Genomic DNA, 18,709 nt, shown 5'->3' on the forward strand with positions numbered 1-18,709 from the left:
ATCATGAGAGACCAAGTTGAAAGCAACATTCAAACCGAAGCTCGCGTAATCGAGCTAATCAACAAAGTCGAACTACTGAGGTTCGAAAACTTCCATGTTGTGGACGGCCACCACAAAGATGTGACTTCCAATCTCAACTTTTTCAACCGAGAAATCGTTAAGCTCGACATAAAGCTTTTCGAGCACTTGGAAGCCAAACGAGCACCTCCCCACATCCAAGACTTGTTTGGGAATGGTGGTCGTTGAAGTCCCGACTTTGTTTCACGTTGAAGTTGCTCCCATTAGTATTATGTGTTAGGATATAAGAATGTTGTTGTACTTTTCATTTCTACTATGTTTAATTGTGCCTTTATGTTTTATGTATTTAATGAAATTTAGGACTTTTAATTACTATCTTAAACTAACCAGCAAAGAAAATCAGTTAAAAAACGAACCAGCTCGACAAATAAACAAAAACAAAAGAAATACTGTCTGCATCATGCAGCACGGTACCGTGCTTCCAAAAGCACGGCGCCGTGCTTTTGACCCCAATACAATTACGATTTTTTAATTAATAAAATAACTTCTTCACACCATTAACCCTAACACTCACTTCGTTTCTGAACGATAAACCGCTGACCATTCCATATTACACCAGTTTCTTCATCAAATATTCAATTCCGTGCAAAAAGTATGTTAATTTAACAATTGTATTGTTCAAGTTCATCATTCTAGGTTTAGTTTAACCCTAAAATCTCTCGAATTGACCAAATCGGGTCTAAACACGAAAATAATATGGGTTATTCTATTAGTATAGGATGAATGGATTGTTGAAAGTTTGATTGTTAATGTTTAATTGAAAGGAACAATTCGGGTTTTGGATCTTGAGATGAATATCCAACAAACTAATAAACCCAATTGTTATAACCGGTTAGAAACGAGGGTTCGAATCTAAATAGGGTAGAAATTAGTATTAAAAACATGAGCCATGCCCGAAACAACACAAATCGTGGTCAATCATTAGTCAACCAAAAGTCAAAATCAAAAGGAAATGAACAGCAACAACAACACGGTACCGTGCTTCTGAAAGCACGCCGCCGTGCTTTGCTCTATGTTCCAGCAAATTGAAATTTTTTGTCAAATTTTTACTAATTTGGGTATGAATTGCAGATGGCAGAAATGAAGACGATGTTCATGCATTCTTAGTCTTTACTGGACGAAGGAAAAGGGACAGACAGGCTAATGCAAGACTAACCTACCTAAACAGACGATTCCCAGAACCAAATTTCTACGCTTGCCAAGACACATTGCGCCAAGTTAACCAATGGGACAGATACAACATATTTGTGAAAGGTCCGTGGAAAAGGGTCTTTGAACAAACGGGAGAGGTAGTGACAGAATTGACAAAGGAGTTTTTGGCCTCTTTCAACATTAAGAAAAATAAATTTGACATATGGGATGAAGATGCAATTGAGTTTAGATGTGGGGGTGAATGGAATACAACTTCTGTCACCCAACTGGAAATTGACCTGGGAATCTACACGACCGAGGAAACTAACTCAGACATTTGGTTTAATGCTAAAACAACATTTGCAGATGAAGATGGCGATGAGGAAGCAGAAGCTGGAAATACACAGGTACGTGCATGGGAACTATTGGGCTTTTGGGATGAAGCAAACAGCGCAAACAGTTCAAGAAGCACAGCCCTACGAGACCCACTCATGAGATATATACACCGACTGCTGAGCCAAACAGTAACAGCACGTAGCAAGCATAAAGGAGTGGTAAATCTAACGGATTTGTGGGCACTTTATTGCATAAAGAATAGAACCGCATGCAATATTACTTATCTTTTCTGCCAGCTTTTCAGAACAAATGCAGATACACAAAGCTCGAATACCCAATCTTTGGCGGTGCATGGATCTATAAGTTCTATGAGGCCTATGGTGTAGACAGAGAAGGAACACAAAGCCCTGAACCCATAGCTCTTGACCTCAGCTTGTGTAGCAAAATGCAAATAGCCCGACTTCTAAACGCAAGACCAGAGATCTGGAGGTTCATCGACAACCGGAACCAATTTTGGGACCCGGAAAGCTAATTAGAAATGGCAATGAATGATGAATGGAAGGATAAAATAGAAGCACGGATAGAAGCTGAATATGCACGAACAAGGCTTCGTAAACCATTTGTCCCGGACACGAGGAACTGATGAGCCGCAGCACTGGTAGGTCGGGCATGGGTTGGTAGCATTTTCATGACACTTTTACTATTATGTCTGCTTTAAACAATTTACTTTCTGTCGTACTTGTTTATTTGTTTGCTTGGTTAGATATTTTTATGGCCATAGGTGCCGAGACATTATGGCAGGTACTAATTTAGCCCGATAGGGCAAGGGATGAAGGATTCCATACCCAATTTTCAGCAGTTTATGCTTGGTTGTTTGTGGTTGTTTGCAGTTTTATATTATACAGGTACAAAAATAGGAAAACGGACGATAAACAGGGGACGCTCTGTCGAAATTTCGTTAACCCGTAGGGAAGTACCTCTCCATTTTAACCCACTATACTCAATTAGAATTTTTATCTTTTCATGAATCTTTTCACATTGAGGCCCATGTGAGATTCAAGTGTGGGGAGGGAAAATTACTTGACCAATTGCTTGTTCAAATAATTATAAAAATTCTCTAATTAACGAAATTTTTTTGAAGCAAACAAAGACTATTTTTACAACAAAACCTAAAAAAATCCAAGAAAAAGTTTTTGCAAATAACCAATTATTAATCTACTATAACTGAAAAGTGAAAAAGTAAAAAAGAAATTTTGTAATACTGAGAAGAAATTTAAGCAGAATATGGCGTTTATACCCAATCCCTCCGTTACTGTGAGATAAACCTCATGCCATATAAATATTTTTTTCGGAAGCTTTGAGTGAGTCACATGTTTCATGTGATTTAGAACTTGTCGCAATTATTCATTTCAAGACCACACGAAGCGTTATATAAGGAGAAGGTAATATTGTCACAATCCCATCAAACCATTCTTCAAATCATAAAACCCTACAAAACCTTACTATATCACTTTACCCATCTCATCGGTAAAATACAACACTGGTCTTTTACCGGTAGACCCTAAAGAACTGGAAATGCATTCTTTCGATTTCAATTTCCTTTACTGCATACACTTCACAAAACCTAGTTTGCCTCCAGAACTTAGGGAGAGAATCTTTTTCTTTAGCAATGAGGTGAGGAAAAAGTGACGCCAAGACGAACAAAGGCCACCTTTTTTGTGGAATTTCCAAAAGCGTGATGAAAAGAAGAGCAAAAGGATATGAATGATGTTTACGCTGCGGAAATTGGTCCCACGAAGGAAAATGTAGAAAAAGTCAAACTCAGTCTCAGCATGAATATACTGAATTAATGAGGGTGGGGGCTATTAGGCTCAAAGCCGAACGATCCATTAGAGTTGGGAGTTATGTTCAGAACAGGATTGAGGAAGAACTAATCCACATCCTCGACAAAACTGTTCTTGACGATCTGACCTTAAAAGAGTCACTAGGCATTTAATATATATATATATATATATATATATATATATATATATATATATATATATATTTCAGGAGAAAAGAGCTAACCATCGAATATATCTCAGGATCCCCGACAATCAGCAAAAGTTGTATTTACCATCCTCACCACCATTAACTCAAACCCTCGGACCACCAATACCAAAATCCCTTTTTACCCGAAACCAACCATTATTACCTTCTGATCTATGCAACCCTTCACCAAGGTAGATATTTGAACTTGTTACAAGCTAATTTGTCACAGGTCACATTTTGGCTAAGAGTGTTCACATACATACATCACAGGTACGAACAGATATAAAACAGAGTGTGAGTGAACATTGTGAGAACGTGACGTTTTTCATAAACATAAACTCATAAAAACAAATCACCTTTTTATATATCACTATATATATTCCTATGATCTAAGGTTGGTTATTTCGTTTCCATCTTCTTGGAGCTCTATTAGGGGATGTTTAAGCTATGGTCCTAACTTGCTGTTTCTAGAGAATATTTATAAGTGGATTGCTTGAGGACAAGCAATGTTCAAGTGTGGGGATGTTTGATGTACATAAAAATATACACCTTTTTAGCATCAAATAATCTCTAAAAACTGCAATTTCTATTGAATAACATAGCACAAAAGGCAACTTATCATAATAAAATGTAATTTCAGGTGAAACCAAGCCCCAACGAAGAAACAAGCGAAAATACGAAGAAAAACAGAATAAAACACAAGAAAAATAAAGAAACACGCCCCCATGCCTCACCAAGGTAGATATTTGAACTTGTTACAAGCTAATTTGTCACAGGTCACATTTTGGCTAAGAGTGTTCACATAAATACATCACAGGTACGAACAGATATAAAACAGAGTGTGAGTGAACATTGTGAGAACGTGACGTTTTTCATAAACATAAACTCATAAAAACAAAGGTAGATATTTGAACTTGTTACAAGCTAATTTGTCACAGGTCACATTTTGGCTAAGAGTGTTCACATACATACATCACAGGTACGAACAGATATAAAACAGAGTGTGAGTGAACATTGTGAGAACGTGACGTTTTTCATAAACATAAACTCATAAAAACAAATCACCTTTTTATATATCACTACATATATTCCTATGATCTAAGGTTGGTTATTTCGTTTCCATCTTCTTGGAGCTCTATTAGGGGATGTTTAAGCTATGGTCCTAACTTGCTGTTTCTAGAGAATATTTATAAGTGGATTGCTTGAGGACAAGCAATGTTCAAGTGTGGGGATGTTTGATGTACATAAAAATATACACCTTTTTAGCATCAAATAATCTCTAAAAACTGCAATTTCTATTGAATAACATAGCACAAAAGGCAACTTATCATAATAAAATGTAATTTCAGGTGAAACCAAGCCCCAACGAAGAAACAAGCGAAAATATGAAGAAAAACAGAATAAAACACAAGAAAAATAAAGAAACACGCCCCCATGCCTCAAGAAACACGTCCCTATGCTTCTAAACACCAGAAAAGACAAAAATCTACAAGAAAAGACAAAAATTGGGAACAAAAGCACGGGACCGTGCTTCTCTTCCGCGGGGCTGTGAAAGTGTACCAGAAAAGACAAAATGAATTTAGCACATGTCACTAAAATGCACAGGGCCATGCCTCACGAAGCACGGGGCCGTGGTGAGTCATCATGTACGATCTGACAACATGCAACTGTGACACATAGACACGAGTCCGTGCTTAATAAAGAATGGGGTCGTGCTTCTAGCTCCAGACAACCTATAAATAGAGGCTCTTGTGTCATTTGAGAAGTGTGCCTTGAAAAGAATTCTATCCAGTTTTCTCTTATAAATACACACACTAACACTCACATAGAAGATTTAGTGAAGAGTTTGAAGGCTTGGAGGTCATCAGCATCAACCATCATCATCATCATTAAGAAGGAAGATTCATCTACACTTGGTTAGATTATTCCAAGTTTAATGATGTATTTGTTATCATCATTCATCTTAATGTTTATCATCATGTTCATTATGAGCTAAACTCATTTTACCATCTAAAATCAATGAAGAAGCTTTGTTTTACTTGATGATTATTTAAAACATGTGGTGTAGTCTAGTAAAGTACATGGTTATCTTAAAATTATCTTTTGATGAGAAATGTTTTACCATCTTAAATCACTAATTCAAAGTAGGTTGTTGTCAATTCTATTGGCAATCGTTCATGATCGATTCATGTTCTTGAAAGATAGAAATACTTTGATACATTATCGAAACATGGATCCTTGTATTGTACTTAGAAATGATGAGATATAAGTTATGATGTATTTCTCTAAGTCATGGTAATCCGAAAATGGCTTTGTTTAGGATATCATGCTAGTTAAAGAAATCATATTTTAATGGAATGCGTAAGCATAACCTACTTAAATCAACCAAGGGGAGGTTGTGTGAGTTAACTACAACCACCCGAAGTTGTTAGAATTGGTATTTGAGAAATCGGAGTCAATCCTAATCTTTCTACTTTACGAAACTACTTGCCAACTTAAATTGACATTTTGGAGGTGGCTTGACATTGGGAAAGGGTCGACTTTAAAATACGCATGTTACCTCCCTAGTTCCAAAGATGCTCAATTAATCTTTAAGGAGCTATCTATCATATATTGCTATGGCAAGTTTACCACATGTTTGAATATTAATTATCAATGCTAAAATGGACTGGATTCTTGATCTTAGATGGTAACCTTCACATAATTGAAATACTCGTTTAGAATCTCTTGTCTTGGTCACCTATATTATATATATAAGTATTTATATTTTATAAAAAGTTCAAAAATTAACCCCAAAATGATTAAAACCTCCGATTAAAGTAAAACAACGATTTATCATTAGAAACATATGTGTCCACGGATCGATACTTGGTTCTTACCAATACTATTCTACATATACGATAGGTACACTTGCCTATTTTGTGTGTGTTTAGTCTTTGTAGAAATCACTTTTATAAATTTAAAACACGATCTTGTGCAAAAAGCAAATCATTCCATCTATTAATATTTAACCGCAACGCACAACACACATCAGACGCACTCGGTGAAATTTGATAGATGAATGGTCATGTGGAGGTCTCACGAGCTATTACTAAATATTATTGGACTTTGTCCTATAAATTCCTAATTTGATATTTATTGACTAAGAATCTTCGAGCCCCAATAGTGTATCCTCAGGGTCACTATCTCCTTGGTAACACGTAAACTCTCAATCCCGCCTAGTATATGCATCTTTGGCCTCTTTTACTAACATTAGAGAATGCTTCTTTGGAATTTTACAATACATAATTTTCTCATAATCATTTGTTTATCACCCTAAAGTATATAACTATTTCTAAGCTCGTAAAAGGATGGACATGTGGTGGTGTGCTAGTTTGAGTGCATCTAAGTCTTACAATCTCAAAGTTTTTAGATTATGGTAATCCTCCCTAATCATCAAAATTCGGTTTAACCATTTTTCAAATTATTAGATATATAAAATCTTCTAAATAGGACTATCAAAGCTAGTTGGGCCTACCGACACATCCCAAATCAGATATGCAAACCATCTCTTCTTTTATTTTTATTATATTTTCCAAAAGTTTCGAGTGTTTGTTAACACAAAGGTAATAATATCATTTCTTGCTTAACGTAGAAGAAAATCAATTTTCATGGGACATTTTTTTTTCTTTAAAACCCTTTTTTTATTTTTTTTGTTTTATATATTTTTTTTCAAATTCAGTCGCCCCAACCACTTTCAGTTTTTGGGTCAATGGCTATCTCGTATGTCTACAGGTAGATAACGTGACCAAAAATATACAAGTATATGTCCCTCGAACTTAAGTAGCCGACATAATTTTCAGCGAAAGAACAAAACACACAACAGTCGCCCCAGTCACTTTCAGTTTTTCAGGTAAATGGCTATCCCGTATGTCTACAAGTAGATAACAGACCAAACATATACAAGTATATGTCCCTCAAACTTGAGTAACCGACATAATTTTCAGCGAAAGAGTGCAAAAAAAAGTTATTATTAAAATTTTTTTTTGTTTTTAAATTTTTTTCTACAACTAAGTAAAATAAATTCTCATCCCCACACTTAAAACGAAATCGTCCTCGATAAGAACAAGGAAAAGAAATAAAATAAAATAAAACTTAAAATATCCAAAAGTAAAACGGAGAACGGGTTACTCCCCTAGTTTATATACAGAATCTTCACCAGCTGTGTATCAATCGAGTGACCGTCTAGCATTTAATTTGTGGCCGCAACCTCGGGAGAACCAGTTCCAAAACACCATCAGAGCTATCATGCATATAATAATATGTGCAATAACTTAAACTCGCTCGCATGTAGCAACGTACAAAACATAAAACAAAAACATAAGAAATAAACATATTTTTATGTTTTTGTGTTTTTCTTATTTTTTACTTTTTTGATTTTCTTTTATTTTATAATAATTTTTTTATAATAATAAAATAAATAAAACAAATAATAATTAAAATTATAATACACACTATACAACTCGAGCTGTTTCCCGAGTGATGCAACCAACACGTTTATGCCTCGGTGACTGGATCAAGGTCGAACACCTCAACTGTCTGATCAGCTACCGGCTCGCCTATGTAGTGCTTCAACCTGTGACCATTCACATTAAACTAACCGCTCTGATCTTGTATCTCAATAGTGCTATACGGGAATACCTCACTGACTGTGAACGGTCCCGACCATCGGAATTTCAACTTTCCCGGGAATAACCTCAACCGGGAGTTATACAATAAAACCGTATCCCCACACTTGAACTGCTTATTACCCTTCAGCTTTCTATCATGCAGTTGTTTCGTCCGCTCCTTATACCTGAACAATTAAGCATACGCGTGATCCTATAGCTCCTCTAATTCGTGCAACTAGTGGAACCGAGTGCCTTCCGCGACGGATAAATCAAGATTAACCCTCTGAATGGCCCATGAAGCACGGTGCTCCAACTCAACAGGAAGATAACAGGCCTTCCCATAAATCATCTGAAATTGTGTGGAACCAGTCGGGGTCTTGTAGGCTGTACGGAAGCCCCATAAAGCGTCATCTAATTTGTCGGACCAATCCCGATGATTCGAACCAACCGTTTTCTCAAGAACACGTTTGATTCCCCGATTACTCACTTCCATCTGCCAATTAGTCTGTGGGCGGTAGGCGGTCCCAAGTCGACGGGTGACCCCATAGCACTGCAACGCCTTATCCATCTGCGAGTTGCAGAAGTGAGTACCTCGATCACTGATCAAGGCTTTCGGGACACCAAAACGAGCAAAGAGACTCTTAAGAAAACAGACTACAACTCAAGCATCATTTGTGGGTAAAGCCTTGGCCTCAACCCACTTTGAAACATAATCGACGGCCACGAGTATGTACTTTTTCCCACGCGAAGATAGAAACGGTCCCATGAAATCAATGCCCCACACATCCAAAACCTCACAAACCTGAATAGCATTTTGGGGCATTTCATTAGGCGACGAAATGTTGCCGACACGCTGACAACGGTCACAACTCCTCACAAACGCATGCGCATCCTTAAAAATTGAAGGCCAATAAAAGCCAGAATCAAACACCTTCTTCGCTGTCGAACTCGAACCGTGATGACCTCCTATTGGTCCCACATGACAATGGCTCAGAATCTGTCATCCCTCCTTAGCATCTACACACCTCCTAATCAGGTTATGAGCACCGATACGGAAAAGATACGGGTCGTCCCATAGGTAAAACTTAACATCAGCAAAGAATTTCTTCTTTTGCTGGTAAGGCATCTTCGGGAGGTACCCATCAGCAAGATAGTTCGCGAAGTCAAAAAACCATGGAAAACCCTCCTCCTTTCCCGTAACAAACATGAGACTCTCTATTGGAAAACGATCATCGATCCTGACCCCCGAATCTCCTAACTCAGCTCCCTCTAGACTCGAAAGATGATCGGCCGCCACATTCTCGGCCCTTTTTTTAATCACATATCTCTATATCAAGTTCTTGAAGCAATAGGATCCATCGGGTAAGACGAGGTTTACCATCCTGCTTGTGGAAGAGATATCGAATAGTAGTATGATCCGTGTACAATATCGTCTTGGACAGGACTACATAGGACCTAAATTTATCGAAAGTAAACACCACCACTAAAAGCTCTTTTTTGGTTGTGGTATAGCTCCCGTGTGCACCATTTAAGGTCCGGCTAACGTAGTAAATTGGATGGAAGTGTTTATCCTTTTGCTGTCCAAGAACCGTTTCGACTGCGAAATTGCTCGCGTCACACATCAACTCGAATGGTAACGACCAGTCGGGAGCAACCATGATCGGAGTGTTAACAAGATTGTCTTTTAAAAGATCAAACGCCTTGAGGAACCGCTCAGAAAAAATGAATAAAGCATCCTTCTCCAGAAGTTTGGTCATGGGTCTCGCGACCTTAGAAAAATCTTTGATGAACTGATGGTAGAACCCGACATGACCTAGTAAACTCCGGATGGATCTCACATAAGTGGGCGGGGGAAGATTAGAAATGGTCTCGACCTTCGCTCAGTCAACCTTTATCCCCGCACTCGAAATCCGATGCCCTAGAACAATGCCCTCGCGAACCATGAAATGACACTTCTCCCAGATAAGGACTAGGTTGGTGTCAACACAGTGGGACATCATCCTCTCAAGATTAGAAAGGCAATGATCAAAGAAACTCCCAAAAACAGAAAAATCGTCCATGAATACCTCCATTGAGCCCTCGATCATGTTATGGAAAATAGCCACCATGCATCTCTGGAATGTGGCTGGAGCGTTACACAGTCCGAATGGCATACGTTATAGGAAAACGTTCTAGAAGGACAGGTAAATGTGGTTTTCTCCTGGTCATCGGGAGCTATCATAACCTGGAAGTACCCGGAGAAAACATCTAAGAAGCAGTAGTACTGCTGACCTGCTAAGCGCTCCAACATCTGGTTAATGAAGGGTAAAGAAAAGTGGTCTTTCCTGGTAGCATCATTTAATCTGCGATAATCAATGCAGACTCTCCATCTAGTCACAATCCTAGTGGGAATGAGCTCGTTCCTCTAATTGGTGACGACAGTCATGCCACCCTTTTTAGGAACCACTTGAACTGGACTCACCCAAGCATTATCAGAAATAGGGAAAATGATCCCCGCATCAAGGAGTCTAATGATTTCCTTCTTCACAACCTCTTGCATTTTCGGATTAAGCCGCCTTCTCGGCTGAATGACAGTTTGGAAATTATCCTCCATGAGGATTTTATGAGTGAAAGACGAAGGATTGATACCCTTAATTACGATAATCTTCCATGCAATCGCCTCCTCGTGCTCTCGTAGCACCCTCAACAACTTCTCCTTCTTGACCCCCGTTAAAGCAGATGCAATAATAACCAGCAACTTCCTCTCTTCATCTAAGAACGCATACTGGCAAATCCTTAAGATCTAAGGAAGAAGGAGGACTCTCGACGGAAGATCGGTCTATCGGATTGTCTCGTACGATCCTAACAGACACACCAGATTCAGGGCCATGTGACTCGGTGTCGTCATTAAAGGATTGATCGGTCATGGAAACCACCTCAATTTCCGAAATCTCCCTATCAAGAATCTGGGTGTCGGAGGCAGATCCTCCACAGATCTCGCTGAAAAACTCCCCAACATGTTCCCTGATTGTATTGATGAAGTATAAGGAGTCATCAGCAGACTTGGGGTTTTTCGGTGACTGTCGAACGTCAAAGGTGATGTTCTCATACCCAACTCTCAAAATCAACTTACCCTCGCAGACGTCGATCAACGCCTGTGCAATGGCAAGGAATGGTCGGCCCAAGATAAGTGGGACACTGTCATCATCATTCATGTCCAAGATGACAAAGTCCAGCAGGAAGATGAACTATTCGACATGAACAAGCATGTTCTCGACCACCCCTCTAGGGTATTTCACAGAACGATCAGCGAGCTGGATGCTCATCCGGGTATGACGTGGTTCACCTAAGCCCAACTTGTTATACACAGAATACGACATGAGATTAATACTGGCACCAAGATCCGCCGGCACATAAACCACCGTATCATCACTCAAGATGCAGAGAATCATAAACTCCCTGGATCAGACATCGTTTATGGTAACTTTCTCTGCAATACTGCAGAGCAACTAGCACTCAGTGGGATGGAAGAGACCTCAGCTAACTTCTCCTTATTTGAAAGAATATCCTTCAGAAACTTTGCATATTTCGGAAATTGAGTGAGTGCCTCAAGGAATGGAATGTTAAGGTGAAGCTGCTTCAAAAGACCAAGAAATTTGGAGTTCTGCTCCTCGTCTATGTCCCTACGAAGTCTCCTGGGATATGGAAGTCTATGTTTGTAGACTCTCGCTGGTGTGCTGGGTAACTGCTGGTTCTCGGCATGTGCTGTACTTTCTGGGCTGCGCCTCTGATGCACGATGGCTGATGGAGACTCCAACTGCCTCGTCCACCTGCTCCTCTACATCTACTGCTGGCTCTTCAACGACTCCTCTCGTCACCTTTTGAATCACGGGCTCACTACGTGCCCCTGCACCGCTCCTCGTCGTCACAGCCTTCGCGAATGCCTTCGAATTTTGCTCAGTATTACTCGGGGGTGTTCCTGGCGACCTCTCATTCAGACGACTTGCTATCTCTCCCATCTGCCGCTCAAGATTTTGAATTGACGCTCCTTGATTTCTCATGAATGACTCGTGCTCCCGAAGTTTCTCTTGGGTCTCCTTGTGACGGGAATCCTCTCGAGTCATGAGCTGTGACAGCATCTGCGTCTTCTCTGCCATCATCTCCTCCAAAGTGGGCTTCTTCTCTCCACTACTCGCTCCCTCACCGGAATCCTGGAATAGACTCTGACGCTGCTGGAAGCCGGATTGATTTCCGTTCCTCCGGTTGGAATTTTAATTACCTCTCCACCCCGAATTATTATAATTGAAAGAATTTTGATTTCGGTTAGGATTACCAACAAAGTCTACCGGTTCCTCCTGGAAACTTACGAGGCACTGTATAGTATCATTCCCTCCTCTACAGATCTCGCACAACTTACTCTTCACATGCAAGTCGTTCACAATCTTCGCTAACAACTCAACTTGCGCCGTGAGAGCGGTGTTCGTGTCGACCGAATGCATTCCGCTTGATAGGGAGTCGACGGTCGTGGTGCTCTTAGCTGGTGGTCACTGGTATCACTCATGGGTAAACCGTTAAACAAAGCAATACACTCATACGTATCCTTCGTCATCAACAAATTAGCTCCCCAGCCGTGTCTAGCATACTCTGTGTCGCGAACGTCACTCCGTTGCAGAACTTCTCAAAAACTGCCCACTCTTGCAGGCCGTGGTTCGGACATAAAGCCAGTAGATTTTTGAATCTCTCCCACGCCTTGTAGAAGCTCTCGGTATCCTCCATCTGGAAAGAATGAATCTGGATACACAAACGAGCGGCCTTAGCCGGAGGATCGTATTTCTCAAGAAACTGGGTCTGCATGGTGGCCCAAGTGGATATAGAGCCTTGTGGGAGGGACTCAAGCCACAAACTCGCATGATCAACGAGTGAGAATGGAAAGACGCGGAGTTTGATGGAGTCTTCGGATACGTCGGCAAGATGAAAAGTGTCGCAAATACGTGCAATGCGAGTGAGATGAGAATGCTGGTTTTCGTGGAGCAACCCATGAAATTGAGCCAAATGAGAGATGATGTTCAGGATGTTTGATGGAATCTGCCAATTCGTGTTACCTGTGATGCATGGTGGAGCAATGCTAGATCTCGCGCCCGCATCGACCGGACGGGCCCGGTCTGCAACTGTCCTCCTCTGTGGTGTGTCGCTCATAATCCTATCCCTAATGACGGATTTATAAAAAGTAGGAGAAGAGGATGTATTACCAACAGACGTAAAAGAAGAGCTGGAAGACGGTCTGGTACGACGTCTCTCACGAAACTCTCTCTGGTTCAGAAAATCCCTCAGATTCAGGCAGTCCTAGAGATTGAATACGTCACATACAACTATTAAAATAAACAAAAGAAACTAAAATTAGAAAAACCATTTTAACAAACAAACAAAGCAAAAGAAAAACAAGTAGCAAACAAGTTAGGTCCTAACTCGAGTCGTTATCAATACGCCTCAAACAGTGTCCCCGACAACGGCGTCAAAAAATTGATGTGTGTCTAATGAATACTATTTCTATGGAACTCACAACAAAGGTTTGAATTTAAAACAAAAGACCTAATGAATCCACACACAACCGGAAAGTGTACCGATCACAAGTAGTATAGTCCTATGAAGTCCGAGTATCGAACACAAGGACACGCGAGAACGCCTATGATAACTAAACCCTAGACAAGACCTTCCTAAGAATAATATTTTTTAAATTGGTTTTTAATAAATTAAAATACTTGACTTAAATTACTTTAACTAAATTAATTTACTTAACTTAACTAGACTAATGAAACTGACAGACAAAACTTTCTTAATTTAGAAACTTAACAGACAATGGAGAAAACGTCTACCTATGTACGAATCAAATTGAAGGTCTAACAAGCTAATGGATTGAATGATCTCACGACACCGGTATCTAAGGATGACACAACTAAGGTTCGCTCAAGAAAGCTAGATCACCTCTCGGTCTCACTAACAAACCCTAACTTACACTTAATTGATTTTAAGAACAAACCGGGAAACGAATGCTAGGTGTTCTAATGCCGACTCTCCTCTCGGACTCACTGACACACGACCCTAATGGAAACGAACACTACGCAACCAAGGATAGAGGAACAATTTGGTTTAACATAAACTAGACCAACTAATCGCTCACAAACCCAAACCCGACAAGAACCGAACCCGCTCTCGCGAAATCCTAATTCAAACAAGTAAAAGCTTTGAGACGAATTTACTTCCTATCACCTCTCGGTATCTAAGAAGATGCTTACCCGCTGACCTATTTCAATTAACAATCTCAACAAAACCCAACGGTTGTTCCTACCGCAAACAAACTCTAAACACAAAGTAAAGGCTTGAACATACAACTATTAGTCAAAACCAATTCAATTAATCGAAGTATGAGATTATGAGATAAAATCAACAATATCACAGCCACTAAACACAACCTAATTCATTATTAAACCAAAGTTTCAGTAGCAATTCAAGTCATATAAATCAAACAATCCAATCAACTCATCAAAACCTAACAATAATCATTAAAGATAGGTAGAACTATAAAGCTTAGCCAATCATAACTTTTGGACAGCAGCTATAACTCAATGTAAACATCATATTAATCACCACAAACATAATTAAACCATCCAACAATCTATTAAGATCATACACAATTCAATCTTCAATACAATTGCAAGATAATTAACCTTTAAATATCAAAATCAAAGAGTATGAACCTTGAACAATAGAACAAAGTTTATGGATGTTTTACTCAAGTATGCGGCTAAGATAAATGATAAACGACCCTAGCTACTGTCCCGAGTCACTCTTATTGTTCTTCTTCTTCCCATGGCCGCCATTAGCTTCAACAAAATTATTTTTCTTCTCCAATGGGGGCTGCTGGTCCGATCGGAATATAGGGGGGGTGGTTAGGGATTTTTTTCTTCTTTTGTTTATTTTATATTCAAGTGTTAAAGGCTTTCCACTAGTGGCTTGGGTCGGGCCTTGAGTTTGGTCTTTAAACTTGATCATAAAGGCCTCTTATGTCTTCCAAAACACGATATTTTTCTCTTTTAAAACTCATAACCTACAACAAATATTAAACTTTGTAAGAACGAGTTAAAACAAGTTAAAATCATTATTTATTATATACTTAAGCCATTAAAAGATAATAAAAAGGGCGCGGAAAATAAGTATGTTTTACAACACATCAACCACTGAAGACCCCATCGCGTATCACGATGGATGACGCAGACAGGATTTTTAGGGTTTTATATTATCTTCTTCAAGCTCGACCCTATTTTCCCATAACTTATCCAGGCGATTTCCAGAGCTTAAGATAGACAATTCCATCATTTCGGATCATACCAAGGCTGTGTTTATGTTTTATAACATCATTATTGACGATTCTATGATGTCGATGCTCGGCTAATCTCTTCGATTCATTCCCGGGATGTAGATTTTGTATTACTTTCATTTTTAAATGTAACCATGAACATACTATTTGTACTTATCTTTGATTGATCTATGAGTATTGATATTTAGTATTGTTGTGCATTCTATCGGTTTAGGTTTAAGTTGATCAGAATGATTAGTTTGTCGGTTCCTGTAGTAATTGCTCATAGGGTTGTTTAACTAGATTGAATACAACGAAGCAAACAATTGCCCTTAGTTGAGTCACATTGGCAGAGACCGTTTGATAACCAGTGCCGTGTGTTAGCGATTGTTGGTGCCTAAGGTTTAACTTGTTAATCAGTCTTTAGTCAGTCTATGATAATTAATCTGTTAAGTTGCATGAGAAACTGTTTAATTACATACTTGAACCCCGGGAATGATTCATCTTTGTTAATTGCTTGAATTCGTTAATTTTCTTAATCATTATTGAAACCAACTTATTTGCTTGTGTGATCATCACTAAAACTTACTCCTTCATAATACTGAAACTTGTTTACACGATTTGCATTGACCACATACTCCTTGTGTTCGACACCCTACTTATCCTAGCTTGCTTAGGTGATTAGGAACTGATTATAAGTGTTTTTGACTAGATAGCTACAATCTAGCATCAACCTACCAGTTCAATCCAACTCAAATCAAATCTCACTCAAACCACTCTCAATCCTCTACTACAATAACCTATTTCTTTCACCACTTTAAAACAAAAAAATATGGAATTTCCAAGCAACTTGTTACCGTTAGACACAGATAGCTCTTCGTCTTTAGACGATGACATTCTTGAATCGTTCCCGTTGTTATATAAAGAACTTGAAGGCTCGAGCCGTCCAAAGAAAAAATGGTGGATCGTGATCGTATACATGCCCACGAAGTGCTAATGAACGACTATTTTGTCGAGGATCGTTTGGCGAAATACAATGACGAGACGTAAAGGGATCGGTTTTGTTTGCCGAAATCTTTATTTTTAAATATTGTAGCCGACGTCGAAGCAAGCGAAGAATGATTTCAAGAATCGTACAACGCAAGGGGCAAACGAAGATTTACGCCGCTTCAAAAATACACATCCGCTATTCGTCAATTAGCGACATGTAACCCACCCGACCAATTCGATGAATACTTACAAATGTCTCAGAGAACTTCACGTGAATGTCTTCAAGTCTTTTGTAACGTGATTATTAAATTATATGGAAAAGAGTTTCTACGAAAACAAACAAGACACGACATTACACGTCATTATGCCGTGCATGAGGCTAGATGGCATTTTCCAGGGATGCTCGGTAGCATCGATTGTACACATATCGAATGGATGAATTGTCTCTGGGAGTTGCGAGAGGCGTATGTTAGGGGTGATATCAAACGAACGACAATCGCACTTAAAGCGGTTGCATCAAATGATTTATGGATTTGGAATTCTTATTTTGGTGTTCCTGGCTCAAACAACGACATCATTGTTCTATACACATCACCGTTGTTTCAAAGCGTAACAGATGGTACCGCACCCTTATGTCCGTATTTTGTCAACGGGAGATATTACAGACGTGGCTACTTTCTTGTCAATGGTAACTACTTGGCATGGTCTGTGTTTGTGAAAGAATTTTCATTTACTGCCGAGGTCAAGGAAAAGGCGTTCAAGAAGTTGCAAGAATCGGCAAGAATCGATGTTGATAGAGCTTTTGGTGTCTTAAAGGGTAGGTTGTGTATACTTAGTCGGCTGGTACATGCAATGAAAAACCCCATGATCTATAGCATAGTATATGTGTGCATCATATTGCACAATATGCTAATAAAAGAATACGGGTGTGCAATTTCTCCAGATTGGGTGCCGGATCCTCCTACTCAAGTTCTCGTTCCTGAAAATGTGGAATTAGACTTGCTGGATGAAGATATTCACCATCGGTTAAGATATAATCTAGCTGAACTTGTAGGTTCTTTAGGTTTGGAATTTCCGGAGTCGGGCGAAGAGTAGATTGTTTAATGTAACTTTTATTTTTTTAATTATGATTTTTAAGCTGTCATATGTTCTAGTAATATTGTTTTTATTTTTTAAGTTGTAATATTGCAAAAAAAAACATCACACTACCACCACCCCACTAAATTTACTAATAATGGATTTGAGTGAGGATGATGTGGCACATCATCATTGGATGGTCAAAGTGATGGAAAACCCATCACAATGAACCGCCTCCTCCACCTTAGGGGGGGGGGGGGTATTTTCCTCACACACCACACCGGCCACATCACCAACCACAAATCCATCACATTTGATGGAATTTGGTAGGGGTGGTGTTGTGGTGATAGGAATTTTTTTTTTTTTTTTGCAACTTAAAAAATAAAAATAATATTTTACTAGAACTTAAAAAATAAAAACAATAGTTTACTAGAACATAATTCAACTTAAAAATTAGAATTAAAAAATAAAAGTTACAATAAACGTCAACTCCTCGTCTGAATCTAGAAATTCCAAACCTAAAGAACCTATAAGCTCAACTGGATCCCATCTCAACCGATGGTGAATATCTTCATCCCGCAAGTCTAATTGCACATAATTGGGAACGGGAACTTGAGTAGGAGGATCTGGTACCCAATCTGGAGAAATTGCGTTTCCATCTTCTTTTATTAACATATTGTGTAATATGATGCATACATACACGTAGCTAGAGATCATGGCTTTTCTCATTGCGCAAATCGGTCGACTAAGTATGCACCATCTACCCTTTAAAACACCGAAAGCTCTCTCGACATCTTTTCTTGCCGATTCTTGAACTTATTGAACGTTTTTTCATTTTCCTCGACAAGAAACGAAAAGGCTTTCACAAAAACAGACCATTGAGGGTAGATACCATCGACAAGATAGTAGCCACGTCTGTAATATCTCCCGTTGACAAAATATGGACAGAAGGTGCGGTACCATTTGTTACGCTCTAAAACAACGGTGATGTATACAGAACAGTGATGTCGTTGTTTGAGCCGGGAACACCAAAATAGGAATGCCAAAACCATTTATCATTTGACGCAACCGCTTCTAGTGAGAT

The 18,709-nt window shown here is 39.1% G+C and overlaps 1 protein-coding gene across 1 annotated transcript; it reads left to right on the forward strand.

The window, feature by feature from the left end:
* Positions 1 to 2,083: 2,083 nt before the first annotated feature.
* On the forward strand, positions 2,084 to 17,643 carry LOC143584948 (uncharacterized). The gene is made up of 2 exons (XM_077066859.1): positions 2,084 to 2,156; positions 17,165 to 17,643. Exons 1-2 carry the CDS (start codon positions 2,084 to 2,086, stop codon positions 17,641 to 17,643), a joined length of 552 nt encoding a protein of 183 aa, XP_076922974.1.
* The last annotated feature ends 1,066 nt before the right edge of the window (positions 17,644 to 18,709 follow it).

This window comes from Bidens hawaiensis, unplaced genomic scaffold (assembly GCF_021521415.1).
Source record: "Bidens hawaiensis isolate Kalapana, Puna unplaced genomic scaffold, B.hawaiensis_p1.1 tig00033507_1, whole genome shotgun sequence".
Lineage (NCBI taxonomy): Eukaryota > Viridiplantae > Streptophyta > Magnoliopsida > Asterales > Asteraceae > Bidens > Bidens hawaiensis.

Excerpts from the sequence above, each read along its gene's own strand:
- LOC143584948 (XM_077066859.1), top strand. The coding sequence starts at position 2,084 with ATGGCAATGAATGATGAATGGAAGGATAAAATAGAAGCACGGATAGAA. Across the intron at positions 2,157-17,164 it reads ATATGCACGAACAAGGCTTC|ATGGTACCGCACCCTTATGT; the intron begins GTAAACCATTTG and ends AAAGCGTAACAG.